The following is a 19,563-nucleotide window of genomic DNA, read 5'->3' as shown; positions in this document are numbered from 1 at the left end:
CCTAGACCTACGCGAGATTCACATACAATGGATTTGCCTGAACCTCCCGGCTCCATGCTGTCCACGGTCTGAGGACCGTCTTGACGTTGATCCCCGTGCAGTCGGCGACCTCGTCGTCATCGAGGAATGTCAGGTCTTGCTCTTGATCGTGACTGTGCTCGTGGCTGGCCTCAGACGACCCCAGCGTCAACGAGCTTCTCAACATGACCGCCGTGGTCTGGATAATGGCATTGTTTCTTGTATAGATTGAACGAAAGACGCAATGCTCGATCGACGCCGCAGCCACAGTCATCCCGTGTCCTCGCATCAATACCACGCTGCGGTCTAGTCGGCCGCCACTGTCAGCTGTGGCCGTATTGGTGAACAATGCTGCAAGAGCCGCGCCGAGGTGCTCGGACCGGATCAGGAGGTCTTTGATGTCCCCTGGCCGGAAGTGCGGACGGGGTTCGAAGACGGGGGTTTTCTTTCCTGCCAGCAAACTCAGCTTTGGTGAGTTCGACCTCCTCGCATTCTTTCATCTTCCACAATGGCCCCCTAATGGTGACATTGGACAGGCCGTAAAGACGGCGCGGATTCTCTGGAGTTGGAAAAGACGGCCAGTTTAGAGAACTCACCCAAGAACCCACTCGTGTTGACACAGGCCTTCAGCCCGCATCCCTCCTTCGAAGCAGGCAGGAGACCCCAAGGAATGACTTCCCGCGCATGGCTATGGCAGACACTCCTGACCTCGGTAAACCGCTTATACAGCTCCGAGTGGATGAACCGCTCCGTATAGCCCTTGGGTGCGTGCATGTCCACAGGCTCGGCGTCCTCGACGCGGTACTCGACAATGTCGTCGGGCGAGGCGAGCAGCGCGGCGGGCACGTAGCGCGCCATCAGGAAAACTGATGGATTGGCCGGGTGCCGGACGCTGATGTGGCCGTAGGCGTCGAGCACTTGGCCTTGGTGGTGCAGGATGTGATTCGCGGTGATGAGCGTGCGTTTGGTCGTTTGGATATCCATTCTTCCTCTGGTGTTTTTTCAGCTACACCGTAGAGAACGATTCTTTTGTTGTTGAACTGTGGACGAGGATTGACAATGACGACGACGATGATAATGACAGCGACCACAGAAAGAACAACCCCCTTTTTCTTCTTTTCTCAAGAGGATTAATACTCCACACTGCTTCAAAGTGGTGCTCACTAGTCGTTCCAAAATATATATACACATAATATGCCCCGAACTGTGCATTATCCATTACCATTTGGGTTCACGAAGAGGGAGCGAGGCCGCTTTAATCGGGGACATAACGGAGCATCGAGGAGGCCCGGCCGAGCACGGCACCGTCGTGGGAGCTACGGCAGATTGCGCCCGAGCGCTGGGCGTGACGCTCAGCTGATCACTACTCCCTGAGCAAACTTTCTGGGGGCCTTACCTCTCACCTGTTCGATAATGATTTCTTCTCCTGCGCCAGACTAGGATAACGCCTCCGGTGAACCAAACGGGTGTCCCATTCGTGAACATCTCTCTCCACTGGATGACAAGGGCAGTTTAACGGTCGTGGCTCTTTGAACATGGTGTTGTACGCTTCATTCAATGCCGGTTGCCTAAAGATGGTGCTGGCACGGCTATCGTCGTTGCGCATGTCGGGTCAGAAAGACTCTGACAACTCGCATCAGGCTGCACCATCGCTTTGATCACAGAGCCGCGCGTGTGGAACGTGTACCAGGAAAGCCTCGGTCGAGGACATCAAGGCCTCATACAACATGTCATATGTGTTTTTCCCACCTAGATATATTCTTACCGTGGCGACGCCGCGGGGCCCCGGGACGATGCCAATCTCGCTTCGCATTACTTATCATAGCCTCCGACTTCCAGCCATTCCATGGACCACGAAGGGACAGTAGATGAGGCCTCCCGCAGTGCATTCCCTCGCCAATCACATGTATGAGCTCTCTTCAATTGCATGTTCTCTGGCAATGCCTTGTTCTCGAGGTCCGGCATGGTTGGCAACGCGGGGTCAGAAGGCTGAGAGGGAGGGTCTCAAGGTATGACAGGTCTCTTGTTAGCCGGCCGCCACCAGGCGACTGCGACTTGTTTCTCGAGGCTTGATTGAACAGGGCAGCCCTTGTCGTGACGACCATCCTAAGATCGAGCACGTCAGAATCAACGGCGCCGCATTGACTTACCTTCTGAAACTTCCGCTAGCCATCTCGTGCGCCGTTCTCGACGTGTCGTCTCAGAGTGCAGATAAGAGGGGATGCCCTATCCAGTCGATCCCGTCCGTGGTCAGGTCTCCCCCATTCCCATTAGCTGCTGCAAGGACGGCGTGTCTAGATGGTGATTGTTCGCGCATTGGGAAATGGAGCACGAAGAATGAAGCCGAGCACCAGCCGAAACTGAATCGGGCCTGCCAAGCCTGACACTCCCGCCCGGAGATCTTTTATCATGAAAAGCAGATAAAGGCACCACCCTCGGTATCACCTGCGCAGATATGGATCTCAAGGACGCTGTCGCGATTCTGAACATTTTCTCATGCATGTACACAGCATTCCTGGCCTCTACGGCACGATAGGCCGTGTCTGCCCACACTGACGCTGAGCAATCACAAACAGGCGCCATGTCGATGCGAGAAGGCCGCACTTCGCTTGCACCGCCAGGTGACGCGAACGTGGTCATGACTTTACGAATGGTGAAATCTGACATCTCGTTCGACACTTCGGAGCGCAGTTCGACTGGTATCCTTCAAGCTCCGATTCTTGGAAAACCATACGACCCTGTGGCTGACCCCTCCTTTCCCTCTAGATTGCAAAACGTGTTGGAAAAGGCGTGTGGTATGCGATCGGACAATGCCCTCTTGCTGGAAATGCAAGAAGAAGGAGATGAAGTGCCCAGGTTATCGGCCATCCGCCAATTTCAATTGGACCATGCCTCTTACTCCCAAGACGTTGTTGAACCGCAAAGACATGAGGTCTGGTGCCATCCCTGCAAAGGACCAGCAACCCAAGAAGGAGACCCGCCGTGGCCAGTCAAAGGGAGCAAGACCCGAATCAGCTGCGCGGGAGTTTGGAGAAGTTACCAGTGTGATCCCTTGGTCCGGGCCCTCCTACCTTTCAACGTCGCCAGGTGCAGGGTCCGTAATCAAATCGCGAGATGCTCGCCGCTTGTTGGACTACTATTGTAATGCTCTTTCGGTGAAACTGCCTTGGGTCGATCTCAAGGACAATCCCTGGAGGACTACAATCGTTCCGGCCGCTCTAAACTCTGACTTTCTCCTCAACACGATCCTTTCCATGGCAACTGAAGAATTCGTGTGGGCTACATCAGGGCAGCTTTCAGCCGCGGTGCTCAAGCAGCAAGCGAAGAGCTACCAGACGCGGGCTTTGGAGCTGCTTTCGCACCAGCTGGCGTTGGACATCGCGCACGAGAACGCCCGGGTACTGCACTCCGAAAAAACAATCCAGATCCTGGCTACGGTGCTCCTGTTGTGCAACTTGGAAATGAGAAAGCCGGACTCGAGTATCTGGAGAGTGCACCTCAAAGCTGCTCATACGTTGATTCGGTCATGTTCTTTCACAGAGGGAGACCCAGCGTCCGGAATGGCCCGTTTCCTCATCACAAAATGTGCCTCCCTCAGCGTATTTGGTTGTATGTCCAACTTTCGGGATGGTTCCGATGACCTGATGGAGTACGTCTCGATCTCGGATGGCTCTGAATTCCTTCCATTCCTGCGGATCCTACAGAGGATCACACTGAAAAATAGACGGCAGAAGACCGTGGCAGCCTTGCCACCTGCTGACCCGGCATGTTCTCGGGAGGGCTGTGTCACACTGAGAGGGGACTTGATCCAGGCACTGCAAGAGACTTCCAGCTGGGTGTCAAGCATGGCTCATGTCTCGGCCTCGATGCGACATGATCTTGAGCAGGTGGGCCATATGTTTTATCTTGCCGGGCTGATCTATGGCCACCAAGCGCTACAATTCAGCTGCTGTTCCCGAGAATGCGAGATTTGGGGTTCCCAGATCATCGACGATTGTGGAGCGTTTCACCAGCTACCTCTCTTCTCGCAGGACATTCTCTGGCCCCTCTTCATTGCAGGCACAACGTTTGGCAGCCGTAACGAGCTGCAAGAGATTTTGACGACCAAAATTCAAGGTGTCGCGACGCACTCCGGCCATCGGAATGCACTGCCCGCTCTGAGCTTCTTGAAACAATTCTGGGCCTGTCAGACTAGAAGCCGAGATAGCTGGATCAGTTTCGCGGCGGACTGGACACAGAACGGTGGTGACTTTGTCATCATCTAACCCAACCTGGGGTGAGACGACGTGTTCTCGCTGACCTTCGTTGCAACTGTTCTCGACCCTCTGAGCCTTATCACCACCTACGGTCTCGAGTCGACGTATCGCGACGAGGAATGCGGTACGTATCGTTACCATCTGTGACAAGGACGAAGCTGTCTATGTCCTTCTACCTAAGCCCAATATGGCTAGATTTTCTCAAGTCCCTGCCATATTCGGTAAGAAGGCGCGCTAGCAAGATCTCGGCGTTGCAGCCAATCCGCATCCTTGTATAGGAAATCGACAGTTCTGCTCGACAAAGAAGTCACCATTTGGAACTCTGGCGGCAGTCCATCCTCGTTTGCAGACAAAAGATCCCCGATAAGAAGTCTGTAATGCGGACCAGACGCAAGACCTTATCTGCTGTGTATCTTTTTGCCGGAAGGGGACGTTTCTTCCACGATGGCGATGCAAAATTGGCAGACACGGAGGTTCGAGACACTGCAGCTCATAAGCGAGGGCTCCTCCACTGCATCTAGAACCGCAAGGGTGCAGTTACCATCATAATCGTCAGTATGAAATCAGCAGTGCAGCCCGCGCTTGTGCCCGGAATCTATGCAGCCATCCCAACTTTTTTTGGGCAGGACGAGACTCTGGACTTGGAAACACTAGAGGCACATGTCACTCGTTTGGTCCAAGCCGGTATCGCTGGAGTTGTGACCCTGGGCTCCAATGGCGAGGCTGTCCATCTCACGTCTGAAGAGAAGAAGCTCGTCACAAGCAGGACTAGGCAAGTGATGGTTTCGGCGGGGCGTGGTGATATGCCGGTGGTCGTCGGCTCGTCGGCTCAGTCCGTCGCCGAGACTGTTCAGCTGTGTCGTGATGCGGCAGAAGCGGGAGGAAGTCATGTTCTCGTCCTGCCTCCATCCTATTACAAGGCTGCCATGACCCCCAAGGCAATCCACGACTTTTACATCAAGGTCGCTGATGCGTCTCCTCTGCCGCTGGTGGTGTATAGTTACCCAGCCGTCGTATCAGACATCAACCTCAGCTCGGATCAGATCATTGCCATTTCCCAACACCCGAACATTGTGGGCACAAAGTTCACTTGTGGCGACACGGGGAAGCTGGCGCGTGTTGCTCGAGCCATGTCCGCGTGCAATGGCGGGAACAGCCCGAGCTACTGGGCCGTCGGTGGGCTTGCAGATTTTATTCTCCAGGCTATGCTGGTCGGAGGATCAGGGGTCATTGCTGGCACGGCCAACTTGTTCCCTAAGGTCTGCATTGAGGTGTTCCGGCTTACCGAGAAAGGCATGTACAAAGAAGCCATGGCTCTTCAGGCAGATCTGGCAGAGGCGGACTGGGCTCATACAGTCCTGGGGATCGGAGCCACCAAGGCAGCCTTGCAACATTTCTATGGCTATGGAGGCGCCCCTCGTTTGCCGCTGGTCGCGCCACCTACAGTTGTTGTGCAGGAGCTGAGTGAAAAGTTGGCGCGGATTGTCGCGCTGGAAAACTCTCTGTGAGATGTGTATAGCCACTCGTCCACGAGAAGAAGAACAAACTTTCTCATTTCAGCTGAACTTGACTATCACGTTTCTCTGTCGAGTCCTGCCTAAGCCTTTGCCGACTTTATCAATTCAATGTGAAACAAATGCACAGAAATTTACCATTGGTTCAATGCAATGCGATATCCGCAACCGCGCAAGAGTGGTCGGCGATCTCCAAACTGCACGCAAAGGAAAAAAGTCCTCAATGCACGTTCTTGTTCATGCCGTACGGCACACCTTCGTCCATCTCACGACAGGTGGTCTCCAGGTATTTGGTTTGAATCTCGACCCAAGCCCTCATATGCACCTTGATCTCGTCCGCTGTCAGGTTACCCTTCTCTATTCTGTCCCTGATATCTTTCGCTCGAGCAGCCAACACTTCCATGCGATACACAGTCCACTGCAGGAAAAGCTCGTCCAGCCGGCTGCTCTTGTTGGTGATGAACAAAGTGCTCATGTCCGTCGTCAGGGGATCCCTGGCCTTGAATGAGGTGACCATGGTGATGCGCTCCTTTGCTCCAAACGCCCTCAGAGCGATATGGTTGATGCACCCTCCCTGCATCATCACCGCCCAACCGATATCTGGGCCGAGCATCTTCACGACGGAGCCGTCTCCCTTCTCCAGTCCAGTCTCACCTCCCACCATTCCCTGGGGATCTGAGAGCATGCACACGCACACCCACGGATAGGAGTCTACGTGCCAGTCACGAACGGAGGACAGTTGCTCCTTCTCGGAAGGGATCGACGACCTCTCTATCGTGGTGCTGTTCTTGGGTGGATAAGCCGGTGGAAGGACGTCCCACAGATTTTCCTTGTCCGCCAACTCATCCAGCTGGACGTTGACATGTCCGATCTCATAGTCGAAAATCACCTGCAAGTCGATGCCCGCGGCCTGGGAGCACGCCGCGATGACCTCGGGGCTGCGCCACACTGAGTCGACGAAGGGAGTATCTCGTGAATAGCCTCGCATCTTGTACGTGTCCTGTTTGATTTTCTGGCCGTGCTTGCGGATGACCGACTCACGGAAGACGTCCTTGCGCATCTCGACAACACCTTCGAGGCTGAAAAGGGGAAACGGCTTGGTGATGGCGATGGGCGAGCAGGCATTTTCCTCGGAGAGGAGCAGTTCTCGCAGGGTGACGACTGACTCTGGAGGTTGGAATGCCATGTGACGAGCCGGATTGAAAGTGGTAGACGGCATTGCCTTTGCTTCCGACTGCAGCATCGTCTGTGTCTTGGGGTCCAGGAGCGCCGGAGCAGGCTGCGGCATGATTGCTGTGGCCATGATTACAGAGAGGACCTTCACGACCAACTACCTAGTATTCAGGGGTATTCCTAGATAAGGAGATAAGGTCTGAAAGCTGCCGTGGAATACTGCTCGTCGCGGATACTCGGGTCGCTTTAAATCAGACTGTATTCGTATTGTCATGCCTGGTATAGTCATTCTATCCTGTGTGGGTCACTGGAGCCAGTGTTAATCTAAGGTTCAAACCTACGGGATAATATGGCAAATGCGGGCAAGCTCCATTTGTTTATGTGGATTCATGCTGCCTCCGACCTTATCTCCTCAAGTCCTCCCTCCTGCTGAAACGTAGCCGGGGAGAAGCCCCACCGAGACTGAAAAACTTGTAAGAACTTGTATATAAAAGCAAACATTGGTCCGGCATGTCGTCAGGTTCCTCACACCTCCAGGGGATCAAAGGGACCGAACTGCCCTTCCACTCTACCTCCGCTTCACCCGCATCCTTACACCTCTCGACGGTCTCAGCGCGTGTGGCGCCATATATACCATGGAGCATGAAAAGCAGCTCAAAACAGACGGCGCCGTCGACGTCGATGTCGACGTCCTGGATCGCACCACTTCCGGCATCCAACAAGGAGTTCTCTACGAAAATGCTGACAACTTACACCGCCGCCTGGGCAACAGACAGATTCAGCTGATGGCCATGGGAGGAAGCATTGGAACCGCCATCTTCATCAGCATTGGGAATGCCCTCGCTGCCGGCGGCCCGGGGAGCTTGTTGATCGCGTATACCCTCTACACGCTGGTCTTGATCTGTATCAACAACTGCGCTGCTGAAATGACCATCCAACATCCTGTGTCTGGAGGCTTCATCCGTCTTGCCGGCAAATGGGTCGATGATGCACTTGGATTTATGGTTGGATGGAACTTTTTCATCTACGAGGCACTCCTGATACCTTTTGAGATCACGGCGCTCAACCTCGTGATACATTTTTGGACCGACAAGATCCCAGTCGCGGCAATTTGCGTGATCTGTATCGTTTGCTACGGGTATGTGCCCCAACGCAACTACTTATTGCCTGGCCCGTGCCCAATTGCAGCAAACCGGGCTGAGCTCTCAGCCCGCGAGTTCCCTATGCAGTTCCCTCCAATGCCTCAATATGACCACTAGCTAACCTCTCTCGTATGGCATACAGTGCTCTCAATATCTTGGCCGTCCGGGTCTACGGAGAAGCCGAGTTCTGGCTGTGTAGCGGCAAAGTACTCCTGCTTATCATGATGTTCTTCTTCACCTTCATTACCGTAAGTTCCCCGGTGCCTTTCGGACTGCATTAGGAAGACGGGGAGTCTGCCCAAGCCAGGAAGATGTCCTGGTGCCCGTCTCTTGGTGTTCTTTCTCCCCGGATTCTCTAGTTAGAGTAACACAGTCGTTGACGTGTTTCCAGATGGTCGGCGGCAACCCGCAAGGCCACGCGTACGGATTCCACAGCTGGAAGGTCGCAGGTGCCTTCGCGGAGCATCGAACGACCGGCTCCTTAGGCCGCTTCGAGGGCTTTTTAGCCTGTCTGTGGTCCGCGTCCTTTACGATTGTTGGACCCGAGTACGTCTCGATGGCGGCGGCGGAAGCGAAACGACCGCGCATCGTCGTTAAGAACGCTTTCAAGATGGTCTACTGGCGCTACTTCTGCTTCTTCGTTCTTGGGGCGCTCTGTGTCGGGATCGTGGTTCCATGGAACGACCCGACACTACAAGCTATCCTCGCTGGGACGAGCTTGAAATCCGGCGCCGCGGCGTCGCCCTACGTTATTGCTATGACGAACATGGGCATCGGCGTCTTGCCACACTTCGTCACCGCGCTGATCTTGACCTCCATCTTCTCGGCAGGGAACACCCTCACCTACTGTGGGACGCGGTCGCTCTACGGTCTCGCCCTAGAAGGTCGTGCGCCTTCGATCCTACGCCGGACCACGAAATCGGGCGTGCCTATCTATGCCCTTGCCGTCACTATGTGCTTCCCATTCCTCTCCTTCCTACAAACGTCCAACAGCTCCTCTACCGTCCTGACCTGGCTGATCGACCTAATCACCGCAGGCGCCCTGATCGACTACCTCGTCGTGTGCATCACTTTCCTCTGTTTCTACCGCGCCTGTAAGGTCCAGGGTCTCGACCGTAGGAGCCTGCACTATTTTGGCTGGTTCCAGCCATACTGCGCCTGGATTGGCGTTGTCACTATGATCATTGTCCTCTTATTCTACGGATACACCGCCTTCGCGCCCCCGACCGTCGCCGCCTTTTTCCAAAACTACACCATGCAGCTCGTCGCCCCGATCCTCTACCTCGGCTGGAAGCTGCTTAAGCGTACCAAGATGATCAAGCCCGAGGAAGTCGATCTGGTCTGGGAAAGCCCGGTCATCGATGCCTATGAGGAGGGTTTTCAGGGCGAGGTCGTTGGATTCTGGACCGAGATGGCGCAGATATTCAGGTTCAGGAGACATAAGAAGAATAGCCAGAAGGACTGAGCCTAGATGGAATGAACTCTGTGGCAGAGGCAAGAACTCTGGCAGCCTGAGAAGTGCGGTTGAAATAGAGAGAAGTTCCACTTGAAGCTGGTCCTTTTTCTTTTCTTTTCTTTTTTTTTGTACCACCTCTACTTCTTCGCACTTTATTCTGCGGGAAGGTGTAACTTAAAAAAAGGGTTCCACTTTCGTAAGCAAGCACTTATTTCAACCGTACTGTGCCCGCACCTAAGGAGCCAAGCCGTTAGTTGAGTGAAGCCACTGCTCCTGTTTAGTAGTAGCCATCGACTTATTGCATTGTGACATCAAAACAGCTTCCCGCGTTTGCCATGCAACACCCACTCAGTAGCGGCCTGCCCGATCGGGCATTGCAATCTTTCAAAGTTTGAGGCCGCCCTCCCCACCTCCAAGTCTGCGGCTGGGACAGGAGCACGACCGGTATGGAAAAGTACATTGTGCGAGCACAACCAGGGTTCTATCAAGGTGGCCTTATATATATCATGACGATTTTTAATATTTTTGCATACGGCATTGATTAGTGCGGGTGTTAAAGCGGGCATTGCTACGGCGTCAAAGCTGTGTCTGATGCACCTCGAGACGCTATCCTGAGACTCGAGCTGGTTAGGTATGCTCGTCAAAGATACCTTATGACGAATATATGCCGCCGCTCCCTGAGTACTCTATCCAATCTCGTCGTACATGGAAAGTTATGTTTTGTACCTTACAACTAGGCACGTACATACCTCAACGAGATCCAAGTTTGTGGCGGACACTACAGTAGTGAGTACTGACTTTTGCTCTCTAAAAATTGTGAATTCTTTACCAATCGTCGCGATAGTTTTGTCCGAGGAGGAGCAATACCATACCATCAACCTCTGAGGCCTTTAAACCTTTGCTGAAGGCGTTCCCATCCTTGATGGCCTGAGCCACGTGGCAAGCGATTGACCACTGAAGCCAAACACCACAGAAATATGGAATTAAATCTGTACCATTTGCGAACTTGCGTGTTATAAATGTATTTACACCGTGGGAATCTTGGGAGGCTTGTGATCTGGACGCTCGTTGTTTGATTGTAGAACTAAGCTCTGGAAGGTACAGTAGTCAACCCTTAGACGGCATATTATGAGGTCTTAACAATGCAAAAGCTTTAGGGGTGGTTATGGAAGGCGTAGGAGACGTGAGCGAGGTAACAGCAAGGTTTGAAGTGGTGGAACAGCGTGCGGGCGAGTGCAGTACAGGCTTTTGAGTCGGACGACAAGAGTGGGGTGTGACCTCAGCAGGGAGACACAGGATATGGTGAGGGAATATCTGTCTGAGGAGGACCTTGCAGACTTTACGCTCTCCCGTGTGTGAGGGAAATGTTGTTTGGTTAAGACTGCCTGGGGGAGAGAAGGAGGGCATTTCAGGTCACGTAGGATTCGGCCTACCGTGCCTAGCTCGCTGAGAGCATGAGTTTCTGTCCAAGTCTTGAGGGGTGAATTGTTGGGTGCTGTACGTTGATATCGCCGAGAGACGTACAGGGAGCAGTGTTGGTTTCTGTGACTTTCGGCGAAATGCCCATCTACAGGGGTGAGGAGGTAGCAAGCCATGTCGAAGGAGGATAAAGGAGTGATATCTTCTCCACATCGACCCTCCATTAACCTTTTTGGGTTAGCTTGAGTCGCCAGGCCAGCATATGCCGATTGAGGGCATGTCACCAAACGAGGCCGGACCATAATCGTATACCGAGTAAGGATACTTTGACCATCCCCTGTTCACCTTTGTTGATCTTTGTCTTAGGAATGGCAGTTGATGCGATCTCAAGATCATCCTCCCAGCATTTGAAAGCGGATCTAGGAAGCAGGATTCAAGAGGGGTCTTCTGCTCACAGCTATTCTTTGAATCAAGATTTGTCTGTGACTGTGTGGATCATGATGTGTAAGTCTTGAGACGCTTACGGTGTTCACTGTCCAGTATAGATCGATGGCAGGGTGCACTAACGATTATCACAGAAGCGACCCCCTTCCCTTCTATTTGTGCATCCGGTGCTTCCGCAAACGTCTTTTAAGACACCTCAGCGAACGCACAGAGGCATTCTATATATCTTCAAGGATAGATAACACGTACGCCTTCTGCAACATGGCGAATTTGCAATTGCTTGAAAGTCGCAACCCTGCTGTCCACATCTAGGCATCTTGGAAGGACACCGGCGGGGTGAAGGACAAGAGATTCGATTATCTCAATATAAGGAGGTCCGTCTGTTTCTGAGGAGGAGTGTAAGCCTGAGGATGAAGTTCTGTGATAAGATCCCCGCTCCGGCCTTCGCAATAAGGCAGACTAAGAACGGATGAGCGGATGTTTCCTAGCGTTGCCGAGCTTCCGAAAGGCTGTACCTGGCTAGGTACTCGGTAGGTAGTAGACCAGTCACGTCTTTGACATTGCGGTGCAAAGACCGGCCCCTCTCGCCCTCTACGAGTATAGTATCCTAGGTAGGTCAGCTGATGCACCACCTATTTAGGTACCTTCCTAGGAAGATACCTAGTAGGTAACGTCCCGCTGGAAAACGTGAGATACGAAACAGAAGGGGAAGATGCAGGCTGAAAATCCAACCAGGGCAGGATGCCATATTTCGATTCTAGAAATCTCGCCCACCGGCTGTATCTCTTTGACACCTCCGAACCGGCACAGTGCCCCCCAGTCCTTGTAAATTTTTTCTCTGTGCTCACAATCCATAACGCCATGCTACGCCAACTAGCACCCACTGTTCAGACAAAGAAGGAAAACGACAACTCCGAGTCTCCGACCAACAATCAACTGCAAACGAGCCCCACAGTCGTCACAGCCCACAGGGGAGATCTCTGCGCTGATAGCGAATATACAGCCCGTGAGGATGCTGCCCCAATACGCGAACCTTGTTCCTTGGCTGAAGATGAGGAAGAGCCGTCAACTCTGGACATGAGAAGACGATGACACGGTGATTCAAGCCTCGACCTCCTGGACGTTGATTCCAGGCTGAGTGGCACCGATCTTGCCGGTGGTTGACCCGTTGACGACTCCATTCACAACTCCACTCGTCTTGGGCACTGCTTTCGACTGCGTCTGCACGGCCAACCCGGCCTCCTCGCGACCCTTCTGATAATCGGCTTCGAGGTCATGACCCCAAACCCACTTCATCCGGCCGCCGAGTTTCGCGCGCACGATCGGCAAACAGTCTTCGTAAGAGGTGATACCTTCGAACTCCTTGCCCTGCATCTCGTACACGTCGCCCGCCTGCCGGCTGGTGATTTGGGCCTTCTGAGCGCGGGGCCGCCGGACGGCTTGATACAAGGCGGTGTATGCAGCAACGCCTGGAGCGGGATTGGAGAAGTAGTCCCTGACGACAAGGCCTAGGATGTAGGCGTCTTCGATGGCGTGGCCAGCGCCGGAGCCTAGAGACACCACGAGTCAATGGAAATGAAACTTAAGGTGGCGGTGGGCACAGTGGAGTTAGGGAGCACACGAACCTTGATGTGGCAGCATAGCGTGGGCAGCATCACCAGCCAGCACGACCTTGCCATTGAGATACGTCCACTGCTCCAGCAGTTCGCGGTCGTTGAGGCGCCACTTTCCTGGGCGGGCCTCCATCTTGCTAATTACCGCTCCGACGGTAGGTTCCCAGCCTGCATACTCGCGCTCGAGCTCCTCGCGAGGAGCACTGCTGGTCCAGCTCTCCTTCAAGTCGCCAAGCTCGCTCTCTGGCTTGGTCACAAAAGCTACAACATTGAGCGTCTTGTTTTGCGAGATCGGAAAGACCAGGAAGTGTTTGTCCGGCGCCAACCAGCTGACTGCGTAGCTGGGATAAGGCCACTTGTCGCTGATGGCGCTGAGCGGGAGCAGACCTCGGTAGGCGATACGGCCGCTGTATCGAGGCTTGTCGAGTACAAACTGTGATCGAATGCTGCTGTGGATGCCATCACAGGCGATCACCAGGTTGGCCGTCTCCGTCGGGTTTGTCTCGTTAGCAAAGTGCATTGTCACTTCATCGCCACAATCCTGGAGGAGAGATCAAAGGTGAGTAACGAGGTGAGAACAGTAGATGGGGATGGAAGCCCGCTGGTAAGATAGCATCAAGTTCCTGGATTCCACTTACCTCGACTTTAGTAGCCTTCATATCCGTCTTCAGCGTAACGCGACCGGCATAATTTCGTTTCAGTTCCTGGTACAAGACATCCAGAATTTCTGCACGATGCACGCTCAATTGCCTGACACCACCCTCGGTGTCCTCGTCCATCGCGCCGACTGCCACGATCTCCTCGCCGGTGTCGTATCGCCGATTGCTCCGGTGCACGCCATTGCGTTCGCCGGAGATGGCGTTGGCCGCTTGCCAAACGCCCAGTTTCTTCAAGATACGGGCCGCGTTGACGCCGATGCCAATGCCGGCGCCGATCTCCTTGTACGCTGGAGCCTGTTCATAGACCGTGATGTGTTGGAGAGTGGGATTTTGATAGGCGATGCTGAGCGCTGTTGTAAGACCACCAATCCCACCACCGATAACGGCGACTTTGAAGGTTGCTGGGTCGGTGGCTGCACCGTTGTTAAGCGTTGCTGACGGCATGTTTACAAGAATTGAAAACTGTATCGTGACTAGCTACCAGAGACCCAAGATTGTCGTTGTGGATTGCTGGCCACTACCTGAGAAAGGGTCAAGAATTCAAGCCTTCTCTCAGTTATATACCCTCTTGGCAGATCTTGAACCAGGATTTTCGAAGGCGAATTCGTTCAAGTGCAATTAGGAATTAAAACAAACTTGGGAAGCGAGGCAACACCGAACCGTTTGACAAGCTTGATCGGCCGGGCGGTATGGTTGGGTCGAGCACCGTAGGGTTCGGGAAAGTCTCCATGTCTCTTGCACTACTCAGAGGTCCTCCGCGGTGAGACTAGAGCAGCCCACGGGACGTTGAGTGAGGCTTGGAACGGCTCGGGTTGTCATTCACAAGGGAAAAGAGGTTTGCCGAACAACAGGTTTGTTGCAAATTTGGTGATCCGGAATTCGTCCCCGGCCGGGGAGAACTAAAGGTCCACTAATATACAACGGCTGGCCGGGGAGATAAAATACTCACCAAGTGTTAAAACCTATCGAGCTACGTGAGAATCTTATTTCCCTTCCTGCCGGAAGAAGGACCCTTTTGCTTGAAAACCACTTGAACCGGCTGTCGGCATCTCAGGGCCCAAATCAGCGGTTCGACGTTCTTGCGGGAGGACGAGACCTCGCTTACATCCCGGTTTCCTGCGGGGCGCGGAGAGACGCCGGATTGCATTTTGATCATGCTGGCAGAGGCAGTGGCGATGGCATTTCCCTCCGCAAGCAAGGTCACCGGGCCTCTTGAACTCTTCTGTGGGTTCACTCACCATCGCCACGTTTTTCGTGGCTGGGGGAGCTCAATCACATCGAGGCCGCCTGCTTCGGCCCAGCTTATGCGGTACGAAGTCCATAGAGTACGTCGCAAGGTCTGTTGCTCTTAAGAAACTAGGTACAGCAGATAGACATTTCATGCAGATGACTGGTGAGAGACGCTGTAATTGACTAGATAACTGTACTATGTTCACCGTATTGTGGCCAAAGAGACGGGGTGGGACTATATCCAGTCAAGATCCCGAAATGTTGCCTCCCAAGTCCCAATCCGTCTCTGTGCCTGTAATAGACTCCCCCCAAACGGTACCGTTTGCAGCCGGTACAAAAACTCCCAAACTGAGAGGCAGATGCAGATCCATCATCACAAATCCTTGTGAAGATTCGGCTCACCCTGGGCCTTCCTGATACCTTCACCCTTCCAGATGAGGAACAGCAGACCCAACCAAGTCACGAAGTTGATGGCGGCGAAGGTTCCCCAAGCAGCTCCAAAACTGACACTCTGGCCGAAGGGGAGGGCGTAGAAGCCGATGGTGAAGGCAAAGATCTGACGGAATAGGTTGATGATGGTTGACACCTCGGCGGCTTGGGGTTTGTAGCAGTCGGTGCAGTAAGCGTAGGTCAGGGTGGTGCCGGCCTGCACGCCGACGCTGGCGACCGTCATTCCCACGGCGAGACCGATCCAGGGGGTCTTGTTGTTGACGCACAGGCCGTGGATGATCAGGCCGACGGGTAAGAAGAGGCCCAGGAAGCACAGATACAGACGCGCCTCGGGCTTGCGGTATCCGTCGTGGCGGCGCGCGTAGCGGTTGATCAACTGGTCCGAGATCCATCCGGTGCAGGACTCGCCGATCAGACAGCCCAGCGTGAGCGGAATACCCAGCAAAAGACCATTCTGTGCCGTGTTGAAGTCGTAGAGCTTCTCGCTGATGGAGGACGCCGTGAGGACGAACACGATGGACCCGTACGTGTTGGTCGTCATGTAGTAGATGCATGGGATCCAGATCGCCACGTACTTGAGCATCTTGAAGTTTGCCGAGAAGTCGGACAGGGTCAGCTTGCGGTCCAGGACCTTGCCGCGGAACGCCATCTTGTGCCAGTAAGTCTGGTTCTCGAGCTTGCTGAAGTCGGTGCGCGAGAAGAGCGTCTCCGGGAACGAGACCAAGAAGATGGCCAGGACGGCTCCGAAGATGATGGCGTTGATCTAGCAGCCGATCCGTCAGTCACATGTGTGATATATCACTTGATGTGTCGTAATACATACAAAGAAGATCCATCTCCACCCAAGATTCAATGCGATGTAGCCGCCAGCGATGGGACCGAAATGGGGCTATAGAACAGATTTGTCAGTGCGCTGGTCTACATTCCAGGATGCTTGTGTCCACTCACTCCATTGGTGACAGCCAGAGCGTAAAAGCCCATATACTTTCCACGTTCACCCTGAAAGAACATGTCGCAAATCTGGTGCGTGTGAGCTTGAATTCAGATTATAACCACAAGTGCGCTTTTGCTTACCGTGGCGCCACCAATAGCCAACGCAACACTAGCACCAATACCCACGAAGCATCGGCTGACAATCTCGCCAGCATATGTCGAAGCGTATCCGGACCCAACATTCGAACCGATGGCGATCAAAGTAAAGATCTGCGGTGGTGGTTGTTGTCAGAGAAACCTTCATCCATGGCGCATATAACGAGGAGTTTTACTCACAAGATAGGCAGGTCTCCGACCATACAGATTGACGTACGGCGTCAATAGCAGAGGGGTGACACCACCAAGGAGCGTGTAGGATGTCGTCAGGTAGCTGGCTTGCTGGTGCGTAACCTTGAAGTCCTTTGCAATCACTCCGAATGCCGCAGGAACCATGCCAGCCCCAACTGTATCGCGCACAATCAGCAACCACTCGCGTATCAGCCACCTCAAACGCCCAACGACGGCAACTCACATTGAACGCAGAAAGCGAGGAGACACAGTAAGGAGAGCACATAGTACTTGTACCACTTGGGCCAGTTCTGTTGTAGGAGTCAGTTTCAGATTCTTGATTCTTGTACTTGGCTGACGGCAACGAGTTCTGGTGAAGAACATACAAGTGGATCGGCCTTGTGATCGGTAGGCTGGGGCACAAGAGGAAGGCCGTGCTCATCAAGCTTCAACGCCGGCCTTGCTCCGTTCTTTTCGAGCTCGATGTCGATGCCATCATTATCCTCCACGTGTGACAGGACACGCAGGTTTTTCTCCTTGCCAACAGTTTCGGCGGCCATGGCGGCACACAGTAGAGAGACGAAAATTGCTCAAGCAAAGACTCCCAAAGGGAAAGGATTCAAGGTGATAGCAGAGACAGGGTCGTAATGTACAAGGGTCCAGCTAGGTCGTGCAATCAGCCGGGGTAAGCGAACACTCCGAACAGGAAGGGGAATGAAAACAGAAAGAGCGAGAAAGAGCTCATCCAGCTTCGAACGAAAGAAAGTCGTTTATCTTTATTTATCACCCTCTTCCGCGTCGCGACGCCATGGCTCTAACGACCACTAATGCCAACAGTCCCGGATCGAGGGAGGAGTTCTGAGCTTCCCAGCAAAGCGGTCCAGGTGAGAGCGAGGCCGGGGTGGTGGACATACGCCCTAACAATAGGAACTAGACTAGTGTCTGGGGAACAGTAGGGGATTTTTCTCACAAGGTGGGGATGCAAGTCCCGGGACAAATTCACGGGGAGAAAACATTTGCGGGGAAAAGGGGCCGAAACAACGTGTCTCCCCGGGCGAAGCATTCCCCGGCTGGGACTGTCCGATCAACACCTATTAAGGCTTTACTTGCTTAGATTATATCTCAGTATAGTCCGAATTTGATGATCAATTTTATATTACTCAGAACCATTGCAGCAACGGAAGAGGATTTCAACACCATGAGAATGCCCTCTCTGTCTATCAGCCTATCCTGAAATTGATCTTCCTCACCGGTGCAAAGAGTTCCTCAATAGGCACCTTCTTCTCAATCATCGATTGGTCATACAGATACTGCACGAGCGCTTCCAGAGTCTTCCGGTTCTCCTCGATACCGTAGGGCCAGCAGTCTTCTCCAAAAACCTCATGGATCTCATCAAGCTCTTGAGGAAGCCATGGGAGCATGTATCTCAGCGCGCCCGTACTCTCCATCCGCTTTCTGGCTAGCTCCTTGCTGTCATTAAGGGCGTTGTACAGGGCCGATGCCGCGAACTTGTTTTGCTCGTAGTAATCTCGGCGCATGGCAACTAGATGCATGATGGGGAAAATCCCTGTCCGCTTGTAGTACTCCATCTCCACTTTCTTGAAGTCTGGGAAGAGACGGTCGATGTGTGGTGCTTTGCCGAGGCAGGCAGGAATATCAGCACCGATTGTGGCGTCAATCTCGCCTGTCTCGAGGAGATCGGAAAGAGACTTGGTGGGATTGGTGTTCTGCGTGATCTTGATCGGCTTCAGGGGCGGCAAGGCCGAGGGCTTGCCGTGAGAGCCTGGTCCTTCCATTTTGCCTTCCACCCATTCAATTGACGAAATGTCGACTCCGTATTCATGTTGAAGTAGACCTCGAATGAAGACGGCAGCAGTCATCGTGTACAACTGCACACCAACCCTCTTCCCATTGAGGTCCTTCGGTTCCTTGATCCTGTCTTTGTTGACGACGATGAAGCTGTGCCGGAACACCCGAGATGCGAAAACCGGTAATGCAATGAAAGTGCGGTCTCCAGCGATGTGGCGGGTGATGTATTCCGAACTGGACAACTCTGAAGCATCGAACTCCTGGTTCGCTATCATCCGGTCGAAGATGTCACGCGGATGATGGACGTCGATGAAGTTGACCGACAGACCTGCTGGCTGCACCTCGCCGACCGCAAGAGGTACCATGCGGTCATAGAGTGCTGAGGCAAAGTTGCACCGTACGGGAGGCATGGCAAAAAAGCAGTATGCTTGTCAGTAAGGAAAGTGATCAGATCCGATTCGAAGAAGAATCGTTAGAATTCTGCTTTTGTAATAGGCACAAGGATTCCCCAGATGCTTCTCGTAATTCTGTTCCAGACCTCTACCGTTCGAAGGTAAGTAGATTCGCCAAAACGGGGAGTTTTACTTTGACACAGCCTGGTGAACTGGACTCGATTTTGCAGAACTCAGAGCCTCATAACATATATCGAAGAGCATGAACATCAGCAATTATGTCCATTGATTCGGGGAGAAGTTAGTATTGGAGGAAAGTAATTCGGCAACTAAAAGGCGAATATCAGCAGCGTTGCGTGCTCCCCGGCCGGTCCAACCACTCCGGAGGACTAACCAAAACGAGCTTGTCGAAACGCGACTTTCTGCTGCGATATAACCGCGACTGAGTGTTGCCTCATTATTTATTTCTTCGCTTCTCCTTCTGCTCCTGTCATATTTGCTGGGACATATCGTTTTCGCAGCGTCATCGCATGTGCGTTTACGACAGGAATATATGGGAAAGATCCAAGTGCTCAAAGTAACTTGGAATATACGAGTAGAAGTCTCAATGCCGCTCTAAGAAGGATCGTCAAAGCGCTGCCCTAAGAGGCGCCAGAGAGTCGTCCACGCAGAGAGCAAGACGCTAAGCTACTTTCAGCCGTAGAGAGAGAGAGAGTAGAGCGGCATCA

The 19,563-nt window shown here is 53.3% G+C and overlaps 8 protein-coding genes across 8 annotated transcripts; 3 read left to right on the top strand and 5 right to left on the bottom strand.

Moving 5' to 3' along the window:
- Positions 1-7: 7 nt before the first annotated feature.
- Positions 8-1,002, bottom strand: Z520_09109 (uncharacterized protein; the record flags this gene model as incomplete). Its single annotated transcript, XM_016779605.1, has 2 exons — positions 8-468; positions 615-1,002. 2 exons carry the CDS (start codon positions 1,000-1,002, stop codon positions 8-10), a joined length of 849 nt encoding a protein of 282 aa, XP_016629316.1.
- Positions 1,003-2,599: 1,597 nt separating this feature from the next.
- Positions 2,600-4,283, top strand: Z520_09108 (uncharacterized protein; the record flags this gene model as incomplete). Its single annotated transcript, XM_016779604.1, has 2 exons — positions 2,600-2,717; positions 2,785-4,283. The coding sequence occupies 2 exons, from the start codon at positions 2,600-2,602 to the stop codon at positions 4,281-4,283; spliced, it is 1,617 nt and encodes a 538-aa protein (XP_016629315.1).
- A 548-nt stretch (positions 4,284-4,831) lies between these two features.
- Z520_09107 (uncharacterized protein) lies at positions 4,832-5,782 on the top strand (the record flags this gene model as incomplete). Its single annotated transcript, XM_016779603.1, has 1 exon — positions 4,832-5,782. The coding sequence occupies one exon, from the start codon at positions 4,832-4,834 to the stop codon at positions 5,780-5,782; it is 951 nt and encodes a 316-aa protein (XP_016629314.1).
- Positions 5,783-6,008: 226 nt separating this feature from the next.
- Positions 6,009-7,091, bottom strand: Z520_09106 (uncharacterized protein; the record flags this gene model as incomplete). Its single annotated transcript, XM_016779602.1, has 1 exon — positions 6,009-7,091. The coding sequence occupies one exon, from the start codon at positions 7,089-7,091 to the stop codon at positions 6,009-6,011; it is 1,083 nt and encodes a 360-aa protein (XP_016629313.1).
- Positions 7,092-7,596: 505 nt separating this feature from the next.
- Positions 7,597-9,568, top strand: Z520_09105 (uncharacterized protein; the record flags this gene model as incomplete). The annotated part of the gene is made up of 3 exons (XM_016779601.1): positions 7,597-8,099; positions 8,246-8,351; positions 8,495-9,568. The coding sequence occupies 3 exons, from the start codon at positions 7,597-7,599 to the stop codon at positions 9,566-9,568; spliced, it is 1,683 nt and encodes a 560-aa protein (XP_016629312.1).
- A 2,955-nt stretch (positions 9,569-12,523) lies between these two features.
- On the bottom strand, positions 12,524-14,138 carry Z520_09104 (uncharacterized protein; the record flags this gene model as incomplete). The annotated part of the gene is made up of 3 exons (XM_016779600.1): positions 12,524-12,972; positions 13,048-13,576; positions 13,674-14,138. 3 exons carry the CDS (start codon positions 14,136-14,138, stop codon positions 12,524-12,526), a joined length of 1,443 nt encoding a protein of 480 aa, XP_016629311.1.
- A 1,159-nt stretch (positions 14,139-15,297) lies between these two features.
- Z520_09103 (uncharacterized protein) lies at positions 15,298-17,194 on the bottom strand (the record flags this gene model as incomplete). Its single annotated transcript, XM_016779599.1, has 7 exons — positions 15,298-16,137; positions 16,198-16,263; positions 16,323-16,394; positions 16,449-16,577; positions 16,644-16,810; positions 16,879-16,945; positions 17,021-17,194. The coding sequence occupies 7 exons, from the start codon at positions 17,192-17,194 to the stop codon at positions 15,298-15,300; spliced, it is 1,515 nt and encodes a 504-aa protein (XP_016629310.1).
- A 660-nt stretch (positions 17,195-17,854) lies between these two features.
- Positions 17,855-18,853, bottom strand: Z520_09102 (uncharacterized protein; the record flags this gene model as incomplete). The annotated part of the gene is made up of 1 exon (XM_016779598.1): positions 17,855-18,853. The coding sequence occupies one exon, from the start codon at positions 18,851-18,853 to the stop codon at positions 17,855-17,857; it is 999 nt and encodes a 332-aa protein (XP_016629309.1).
- Positions 18,854-19,563: the final 710 nt, after the last annotated feature.

Source organism: Fonsecaea multimorphosa (genome assembly GCF_000836435.1).
Source record: "Fonsecaea multimorphosa CBS 102226 unplaced genomic scaffold supercont1.22, whole genome shotgun sequence".
Lineage (NCBI taxonomy): Eukaryota > Fungi > Ascomycota > Eurotiomycetes > Chaetothyriales > Herpotrichiellaceae > Fonsecaea > Fonsecaea multimorphosa.
This window is presented reverse-complemented; position numbering and strand designations above follow the sequence as displayed.